Here is a 10,711-nt window from a genome sequence, read left to right on the forward strand (position 1 = left end):
GGTTCTAAACACTTTACCTCTTTCAGGTGCATAATGTTTCCTTTGCTTTTGAGCTGATGCAAGATGGAGGACTGAAGAAACCAAAAGCTCGGCCTGAAGGTATGGACATGCCATGTGGCTTTAAACTGAATATAAGGACAAAAGCAGGTACATTTCAAGTGCAACTCCTTTCGAAGACAGTAGCAGTAGTACCACAAAGTGGAGTTGTAAATGTGCCCCTTGACAGTTTTCCGAAGTATTCATTGTCTGTATCTGGGGTATATCCTTACCTGTGTTTCTTGTCTGGAATAGATTCACTGAGGTGTACAAGTCTAGCTTTAGTGAATGATCCAAGAGCTGTTCAGTGCTATATTATAAATTCAGTTGGTATTCTCAGTAATGATCCAAGCAGGAAGCTTTTCATGGTCTAATTCTTATAATTCTTACAGCTAGACTCTTGTGAACAGATTTCAGTGATAGATAACTGAAAGGCTTTGGGTTTTTTTTTAGGAGAACCGATAGCAAACTCTCTTCTTGATTTATGTGGACTTGGGAGTCAGAACTGAAAAGTGAAAAAACTGAGTTTTTCCTTTAAAGTCTCTGAACCTTGAAATTAATTAATGATGAGGTCTCCGTTGTTGCTTGCACTAGGGATAAAAAGAGGAATTAAAACTTTATGACTGCTAAATGAGCAATTTTTATTCCTGGTGTTACAAACCACATATGTGTTAGAGGCTTCCGCAGAACAAAGAAAAATGAGGAGCCCCCAAGAAATGTTCAGTCTGACTTAAAATGAGACAAAGTGGTGATAGTAAATAGATTAACAAATAGTGGAGCTGGTTATAGTGGGGAAAAAAGACAAAAGACAATATTAAATGCATATATATCCTGTCAGTGCTGTTCTTTTAAATTTGGGTGTGAAAAGTGCTCCTGCAGAATTCAGTGAAACGACACTAAGTTGGGAAAGTAAAGGAGTGTTCTGAGTATTGGAGCTGAGTCAGGGGGTATATGGGGAGGACAAGGAAGCTGGAGAAATACAAATGCACAATCAGGAATGGCAGGTTTTTGAGTGGAAGTGTTAAAGAGATTGCAGTAGGAGACCGGATAGGCTAGGTAAGCCTGTTTCGAGAGAGAGAAAACGTTAAGAACCTAGGAGAAGACTTCTCTAGTTGAAAGCTTGTCCTTTTTTTTGTTTTGTTTTCATCAGTTGATCTAACAGAGGAGATTACCTTCCCATAAGGCTATCTTATATCCTTACACTATCATGTGTGATAGAATACTGTAACAGGCAACAACAGATCTTTTGTTTGCTCTGGACAAGGTGTGTAGTTTCAGTAAGCAGCAGAATATGTTTAAGTGTTTTACTAATTGAGAATTTAATTATTAATAGAAGTTAGAGAGCCAAATTAGCTCATAGAACATTCCTTCTTGCTGCTGCAGGGTGTACGGTCTCTCGTGTGTGTTCCTTCCTCTTCTGCGTATGTACTTATTCCCGGCAGCAGTAGTTCATAGCTGTTGGAGTGCATGTGCTCATGTGGTGTCAGTGTGGCTGGAATTGCCTGTAAAACTGACTGTTCCTCTTGAAAAGCTGCCCCTGTGGAGAGGACAGTAATATGTTGGGCTTTGCTTGTCACCATAGTTTCATTGAATCCTCTGTAGTATCTTGACAATCAGTACAGTCATGTAATATGTGTTTCTTGGAACAAGAATTCATTTTGTCATAGAGACTGATGCTCTGCAAAAAGTTTTGTGTATAGTATACTCGTGTTAATGCCCTACTGGTCTATTGTTTGTTCCTAAATAGGCTGGAAAACCTGTTAGGTGAATCCACGTCCTTTAGAGTGAATTGGGTAGTAAATGCCTCTTGAATTAGTTGTAGGATTTTCATGTAAAACGTTGTCTAGAGCAGAACATCACAGTTTTTATTTCTGTAGCCCATGCTTTCTGCAGTGCTTGCAAGAAAGAGGTCTTGTTTAATATTTTAGTGTGTCTTTGTATGGGTGATAAACATAAATAGGAGCATACAGGGCAGCTCCTCTTCTCTGTTCTTCCAGCCCAATTCAGTAGATTGAGCTAGCAGCAGAACTTGATGCTGAGTTATTGCAGCAAAAGTATGTTGTAGTGGATTAGTTTATTAGCCTCTAATGGGGTTGTTACGGAGTGTGAAAGTTTTAAATTGATGGAATGTTTTAAACTATTTTGATAATTTATGGCTACTTGCAGTTAACATTACCAACAACAACTAATAAAATGTTATGACTGTGCATGCTTCATCTCTAAAATAAGAAATGGGAGGCTGAGAATATGCTTGTTCCTGAGAATACCTGCTAGAGACTGATCAGTAAAGAACACTGTAATCGCCCACACAGGGAGGATGCATCTCTCACTACCATACTCTTTAATGCAGCAAGCAAAGGCATAACAAGGTCTGAAAGTTAGGAAAATGTCGAACTAGAATTACAGTATAACTTGCAACAGTGAAGGTAATTAGCCATCAGTCTGAATTGTCAAGGGTTGGAGGTGGAATTTCCACCACTGGAAGATTTAAAAAGAAAAAAAAAAAAACAAAAAAATCCCCTGCAACGTTAAGCTTATATTTTAATTCAGCCACAGGTTGGTTTGTAAGCTCAATACAGGATTTCCAAGGTAAAGTTCTCTAAGGACTGTGTTATGAGGTCAGACTATGTCACCACAATAGTTTCTTCTGACCCTAAATTTACATGTCATTACACTGCCAGATAAAAGGGCTGGGTCCATTCCTTCTTTTAGTGATGGGGCCTCCCATACCTCTCATTCCCCAGGGTAGTCACCAGGGGTGATCAGCAGCAGGTACCTAGCTCAAATTGCTGTTGGAGATTAGTAGGAGCCAGCCTTAAATGCCTCCATGAGGGCAGATGGACGGTACCTGCCCAGCACAGTGCTGCAGATCTGGGCCCCCTTCCAGCTTCTGCTTGTGCTCTTTCTTAGCTCTTGCTCTGGCACTTCGCTGCCTCTTACTGGGATGTGCCCTGGTTTCCTAGCTGTGCTTCTGGCTTCCCGCGATGTCTCTGCTCTGCCCTCCAGATTTCTGTTTCTCCCCACTGGCACCTTGACCTTGGTTTACAGCACAGGCAGCTCCTGCCTCTGAAGTGATGTCAGCCAGAGGCAGGAGCCGAACGCTACAAGGCTTGATTACACCGCTTCGTGCCACGTCAGCCGAGATGGAGGTTGTGGTGGCTCAGGGACAAGACCCGTCCTGCTTTCAGTGCGAAGCTGCAAATGGGTGGCATGGGGAAAAGAAAACCATTTGGGAGGAATGGGAAAACAGCCACTACAAATCGCTGACCACTACAGAGCTGACTGTTTGGGCCAGTTTTTTTGGCGTTTTTGTAGTGCCAGCACTGTTTTGTTTAATTGTTCAGCAAACAAAAGTGACTGCCAGGATCAGTGGGTCGAATCAGCTGGTAGTTGTCTCTTCTCTAGATATTTGCCTTGATTTCCCAGCTTTAGAAATGCATGGCTGTTGCAAAGTGTTGTTTCCCATGGCTAAATTAACATTTTAAATCCGTCTCTGAGGGAGCTGGGTCTTGGTACAGAGGAACCGATGCTGACTCTGGCTGTTACCTTACTGAGAATGCTATGGTAGTAAGCCACTTTCTATGATACCTGGAAGAATTAGAAATGTGTTTCATATTTCTGTTATCCAGGTAAGACGTCTCTTTTTTCAGGGTGTATTACTTCACAGCAGTTAGGATCTTTCCTTTCTTTGGGGCAGGAGAATATTATTTTGCAAATGCAAAATACAAAATCATGAATGAAATATGTAAAATAATACAGGAAAAAGGGTAGAAAGAAAAGTGTGAGAGGTTACTGAAAATACCAGATGAAGTGTGGGGGTTAGAGTGTTATCCAGTATGGGGTGGGAGGGAAGGGTGGAGAGGTCCTGGCAATGATTCTTAGAAAACAGGCAGTAGGTGTTTCCCCTGGACTTCACAGTAGTTGTACTTCGTCTGTTAACTGTTTGCTGTCTTCCTAGTTCTTTGAATGATTTTTTAATTATCTGCTCTTCCTTACTTCCGCTTCCATATATGTTGTTTACTGTCTAATTTTTTGCTTCCTCCTCCTCCTTTCTTACATATTGTATCCAACATTTCTTTCTACCTCTTCAGCCTTCCCTGTGCTATGCCTCCCCCCATAGTCCGTGGATTACATGTCTCTGTGTCCTGGTTTCAGCTGGGATAGAGTTAATTTTCTTTCTAGTAGCTGGTATAGTGTTATGTCTTGGATTTAGTATGAGAAGAATGTTGATAACACACTGATGTTTTCAGTTGTTGCTATGTGGTGTTTATACTAAGTCAAGGATTTTTCAGGTTCTCATGCCCAGCCAGCAAGAAGGCTGGAGGGGCACAAGAAGTTGGCACAGGACACAGCCAGGGCAGCTGACCCAAACTGGCCAGTGGGGTATTCCATACCATGGGACATCATGCCCAGTATATAAACTGGGGGGAGTTGGCAAGCACTGGTTGGGCCTGGGCTGGGCTGGGCATCGGTCAGTGAGTGGTGAGCAATTGCATTGTGCATCACTTGTGTTGTATAATTTTATTTATTTATTTATTTATTTATTATTATCGCTTCCTTTGCTGTCCTATTAAACTGTCTTTATCTCAGCCCACAAGGTTTACTTTCCCCCCCTCCAGCCCTGATTCTTCTTCCCGTCCCACTGCGGCGGGGAGGAGTGAGCAAACAGCTGCGTGGTGCTTAGTTGCCGGCTGGGCTTAAACCACGACACTGTGGTATTTCCTGGCGTTTTATTATAGTAATAGGTTGGGAGGTGCTAGCAGAAAAGCTTTTTGTTGAGAACTGTTCTAGACCTGTTCCCTGGCCTACCATAGTGAGAAAGGATATTAGATAATAGAAAGCTCTGAGTCTGCTAAGAGAATTCAGGCTTTATTTATTCGTGGACTGTATCATTGCAGAGTTGTCGATGTGTGAGGTTCAGTATCTCATATGATGTGTGTGGCTACTTGTTTGCTGGTTCTGTGGCCAGTGAAGTTATCGGTAGTATTTCCCAAAGCCTTTATCCCAGGTCTCAGACAGAAATAGACTTTCTCTGTAACCAATTTTAGATGAGGAAGGGAATTATCTTTCTTCCATTTCCCAGAGAAGTTAGCTGTGACTGTATTATCGTGAAGGTGTTTTGAAGTGCATCATATAGGACATTTAAAAAGCTTGACTTGGGAAGATCAGAACTCAGTGGGCTTTTTTGTTGCTAATCCCAGTGGCTCAGAGATGTGGGGACTTTTGTTCCTTTGAGGACAAACAAGGGAGAACAAAAAGCAAAGTAAGGATTTCTCCTTTTCTTCCACAGATGTTGTCAACTTGGATCTGAAGTCTACCCTCAGGGTTCTATACAACCTCTTCACAAAGTACAAGAATGTTGAATGATCCTGGAAGCTGCTGAGGTCTTCATCCTTTCAACCTCTTTAGGCAGAAATTACAATAAACACACCCTCTGCACGCTCCCGTTGTGCCTTATGCTATACTTCATGCATTCTTTCTACAGTTGATGTTGTCTGTCTGTAGCTGTTTGTATGATAATCCCACTAAAAATAATGCATGTGTATTCTATAGGTCACTTGAAAATGTGTAGATATTTCACACTTTTACCAGAAGATACTGTTGGGTCTGTTGTTTATTATGGTCAACAAATGTTATTTTGATAAAGGAAGTATACCACTAACTACTTTAATAAGCAGGGAAAACATGAGACCTTCCTCATGGCTGAAGACTCTTTGATTCTACAGTAGACTTTCTTTTGCATACTTCTTGGTTGCAACTGGCGTTTGATGGTTTTCCAGGCTTAAGTGTTAGCAATAGAAATTCAGCATTGGAATTTATTTAGAAGCTGAGCCTTTTCTGTTAAATAAGGTTTTGTATGTTCTGTTGGGTGGGTGGGGCTGAGGGAAATTACAAGTGCTATCTGAAGCTAATGGCAAAATCTGCAGGTTTTGTGTTAACCTCATGCTACTCAGTGTTATTTCTGTTTAGTGTTTACATAGAATAAGTCTTGCAATGGGATGACCAGCTAATCTTTTGACGTCTATTTTTTATTTCATCTCCTTTCTAGGAGAAGTTTGGTTGCTAGAACCACTGTCAGCCGTTAAGGACACAGCTTCAATCAGGTCAGTCAGGAGCTGGTCAAATAGGCACAGGCTGGATTAATGCATTTTGCCCCCAGTCCTTTCTGAAACAAATGCGTGGAATAAGGAGCTTGGCAGTTTAAAGGCTGACTCTTCATTTCACATAGCTGAGTTAAAGGGTCAGATTCATTCCTGTTGGAGTTACTGGCAGCTGTACAGTTCTGGGGGGTAAGGCTTTTATAAACAGTTTTATATATTTTCTTTCCTAAACAGTAAAATTTAATTCCTGTAAAAATAAGAGCTTGCCTGTACTTATGGATTGCACTGGGCTATGTAAGACGTGGTATACACAGTGGAAGCCAATGGTTAGCACTCAAATGTGAAGCTCTTTAGTGATCAGTTATGCTTCAAACTAATTTCGTCGAGTTGCCCTGTGCCATCCCAAGAAATACTCTGCTAGGCTCTGGCCTAGTCCTGTAGTCTTTTACGCTGTTACAGATTTTAGTGGGAATCTGTTTTAAAAAAGGATTGCTAGATTTATCTGGTAGACTCTAGTTACCTCATAGTACTTAACAGGTTTCACCTGTAGAGCTGTTCCTGGCTGGTGATATGCTAGGAGCAGCAGTGTGAACAAGGAGCGCTGGAAGATGAGCCATCTGAGTAGATTTTTGAGGAGAGCTGTGCAAAGGAAATGGGATTGTAATTTCCAGAGTAAATTATTTGTGGAATATGCATATAACCGCACTCCTTTCCTTGGAGTGCATAGGGGAGAGATTTGACTCCTGCTTTTATGTATCACAGCAGCAGCTTTTATGGGCAGCCATGATTTTGTGTGAAACATCAGGCAGAGAGCCCCAAAGAGGAAGCAGGTAGTATTGCTCTGCTCCACGGGCTTACTTGAGTCCTGTTGTAAGTAGGCATCTTCTTTACCTAAGAATGGATTTCTTACACCAAACATTATTTACCCTTCTGAGTTCAGTTGGAAACGTGCTATTTGAATGATATGATTTTACAGTTGGGATTTTCTCCTTCCCTCCTTAAACATTTTTTAATCTCAAAGGGAGAGAAATGGGCTTCTGCTTCTTTGTTTCATATTTTTGGGTTCTGAGTTCTAGTATTTGAATTATTTGGGTCACCTCCCCTCACATCTCCAAAAAAAAGATGGAAGGAAGTTGCCCTTTCTTTCCATGAAAAATTCAGATCTCGTCTACTCTACAAGGTTCTGTGGGGAATCATTGCTTGCCTGTACTTTAGGAGGGAGCTGACCTCTCACTGTTTATACAAAGCATAGTACAATTGGGCTTGAATTTCAGATGGGGCCACTAGACTCTACCATGACGCTAGCAATTATTACAGAGGAGACTTCCAGAGGCACTAAGGCCTGGTGGGTCAGCTGTCCTGGCAAGTTAATGAAATTGGTCTAACTTTTGTGCTGTGAAATAGGGGTATCATGAGGCCGGAAGGTGATTGAACTGAAAGGTCTCTCAAACTTCTAGTTTAATGCAGTGTTATTTGTGGGAAACAAGTCTATTAAAGAGCTGTCATTCCACCCACCTCACTTCAGGTGATGTGGAAGTGCCAATGCTGTTTATATTCTCTGAGTTGCTGGGAAAGACCTCTAGGGAATCTAGTTTTTGAAATTGCAAGCTATATTAATATCAAAAGCAAACAGAAAAAAACAAGAGGAGACTGATAAAAGCAGTTTGGCTTTGGGAGGGGAAATGGCTATTTCTGAGATGGGATTATACAGCTGGCATCTTTGTTGCATGTGAGCAAATGTGAACATACTACCGAATTTTAAAAGAGTCCCTGTTTTGTTCAGTTAGTGTTTCTGGTCACTCTGCAGAAACCTGAGTCCCTCCTCTACAACTTGAGGCATGAGTCCCTTTTAGCATTCCTTACATTAATATCCCTGTCAGTCAAGACTGCAGGCTTGATGCCCTGAACAGGTTGGGGGCAGGTGTCATACCCTGTTTTGTTATGTTTTTAAGTCTGTTGGTAAGTGCTGCACAGGGAAAAGACATTTTTCATTCCTTGGCTCCTTGCTGTCTAGCCAGCTCACTCTTCCTTGTATACGCTGTATTTATTGGATTGGGAGCAAGGTGGATTTAACTGAACTGGAGCTTCATCCCAATCAGTCCAGTTTCCAGGAAGAGCAATGTAGGTAAAGCTTCTTTTAAACACCTGCTTTCGTCATGCCTTTCTGTTACATATGCATGATACTTCTTTTCCTCTCAAAAAGATAAGTCAATGTTAAAAATGTTATTCATGAACTCTCTGTGTTACTGGAGTTTTAGATATGTTCCCTGGGTGCCAGTGGGGTAGATCCAAATCCTGTTGAGTTCATCTGAATGCTGAATGCTCTGCAGCATTAAAGCTTCCACATTTGTAAGTACTTAATGAACATCTATCTTTTCCAGTCCATACAACTTGCCTTTTAGGTGCATCTGCTTGACTTACTCAGTTCCAGTGAGCTATATTACCACAGAAGCAGCCCAGATATTCCTCAGCTGCACTTGTTTTTCAAGGTGAAAAACCAACAGTGGCAGATTTTTTAAAATCAGTTTAAACCTTATAGGATTTCTTACCCCTATTCCCCACACCCCAGTGCTTTCAGTATTAATGTATTTTTTAAGAGTCTTTTCTACTGTTTTTAACTCTGTTTTACTGTTTACTCTGGATTTCTAACTACTAAAAACCAGCCTTGCAGATAAAATTCTGGACTTGTCATGTGCTGGAGACATCCAGCTTTGTGACAAGAGTTGTGTACTGTAAGCACGTTACAATGCAATGCTATGTTTGCTAAAAATCACAGCAGGAGTGTTATGCATGGTTTGTGACAGTTGTACTATTTATTCAAATAAATAAATAAATAATGATCACTTGCTTTTCTACATTTTTTTTTTTGCTAAATGGACAAGTCTGTGGGAAGAACTTTTGAAAGGTGAGCTTCAGCCGTCTTCTTCATCAGGGGTCCTAGATACACGATGATCTGTGCAGACCTAGCAAAGCAGTGATCTCATGTTTCTGGCCCTGGTACAGGTGATGAGGTTGTATGGGCAGACACAAATTAGCTCTTCTGTGGGTTTCATCAGCCACTTTTTTTTTTTTTTTTTTTTTTAATATTGCTCAGCTACTGGACCTGATCAAGTTGTTTACCTTTTTCCTTCCACAAGAGGAAAGTAACTGAATTACATTCTCTGATACCGTTAGAAGACTTACAGTGCAGTTCTTCCGCAGAGGCGCAGGAGGGAACCCTGGCGTGCCGAAACCAGTCCTATATTGTGTCTACAGAGCACTTGGGAAGCCAGAAGCCCAAGTAAGCCTGGAGTGACATTGAAAATGCCTGTGTGCTTCCCTTCGCTCTGGTATGGAGAGAGCGTAGAGTGGCTCTCCAATAAAGCAAGGCTGTGTGGAGAAGCAGGAAACTGCATTATCAGAACTTGTTATTGGTGGGAGTGCTGTTGATTCCTTGAATTGTTCTGCAGTGGCTATTTTTATGTGAGGGCCAGGTGTGTGTGTGGGGGGGTGTGCATGAGGTGTGCTTTGGGAATGTACAGAAAGACTCGGGGACGGGGGGGAGATGGGCATGAAATCAAATGAGGCTGATACAGAATTTACTAGCACTGTTCTACAGAAGACTGGGTACTTCATGCACTGGTGGCAACATCAGGTTTTGGACGAAAAAAGATGCTTGTCCATCACGTGTTTTAGACTTGTTCTTTTAGCACTGACCCGCTGTATTGTGAATGAGGCTTTCAAGAAAGAAGTAATTTGAGTTGCCAGTTGAAGTAGGGAGAGACCCAGTAATTACAGATGGATTTCCCAATGTTTAATTCTTCCTGGTCCCTCTGCCTGCTGATAGGAAACTGGTTTGTCCAAAGTTCCCAATAGCATCTTCAACTATACCTTCCTTTTGTTTTTTACTTACTATATTTCTAGGCTGTGGCATGCACTTCTGTGTAGGTAAGAAGGTACTCTGCGTCTTCGCTAGTTTGATGTATTGTGCTTGTTATCTGATTAGAAAATACAGTTAAGTTTGCCCTTTGATTAAGGATTTTGGGTTACGATCTTAGTTACTAAGAATTCGTGGCAGCTGAAAATCTGTTTTCAGCCCACTTTCCTTTATCCCATTTAGCTCATGCCAAACTATCCGTTCTTGTCTATGGCATGGAGATAAACACAGGAGTCGGTCCCTTAAGAGCGTTAAAACAGACCAGCTTAATTAGTGTGGCTGTCTACTGTCTCATTTGGGGATTTCATGGAGGACTGTAGAGTTGCTTTTGCTTTCTGGAAGAGTTAACAAATGTAACTGGTACCTGAAGGAAATGTCCAGGGAAAGCGGTTGCTGTAGGGAGCTTTCCCTCGTTAATCAATGATGGGAAAGGGAAAGAAGAGCAGCAGCACTGCTGAGTGGAGATAACTCTTGTCTCGGACGAGCGTTTTGGGCCCTGATGTGGCTAACTAGCTCTCTAAAGACAAATGAGTTAATCTTCTGCCTAGGTTTCACCTTCTACCAGATACGTAGAGTAGTGCTGATCTGCTTTATCAAATGCTCAAAGGACCATGAGTGAAAGGTGTAATGTAGCATGATGATTTTGTCTGTGGTTGGC

At 41.6% G+C, this 10,711-nt stretch overlaps 1 protein-coding gene across 3 annotated transcripts in view; it reads left to right on the forward strand.

Moving 5' to 3' along the window:
- Window positions 1-8,980, forward strand: part of PARVB (parvin beta) — a 67,367-nt gene extending 58,387 nt beyond the window's left edge. For all 3 annotated transcript variants that reach the window (XM_052790907.1, XM_052790909.1, XM_052790908.1), the window contains exons 12-13: window positions 27-99; window positions 5,327-8,980. In XM_052790907.1, coding sequence (XP_052646867.1) covers window positions 27-99; window positions 5,327-5,403 — 150 coding nt within the window. In that variant the 3' untranslated portion in view covers window positions 5,404-8,980. The remainder of the gene's footprint in view (window positions 1-26; window positions 100-5,326) is intronic.
- Window positions 8,981-10,711: the final 1,731 nt, after the last annotated feature.

The sequence above is a fragment of the Harpia harpyja genome, chromosome 6 (assembly GCF_026419915.1).
Source record: "Harpia harpyja isolate bHarHar1 chromosome 6, bHarHar1 primary haplotype, whole genome shotgun sequence".
Classification (NCBI taxonomy): Eukaryota; Metazoa; Chordata; class Aves; order Accipitriformes; family Accipitridae; genus Harpia; species Harpia harpyja.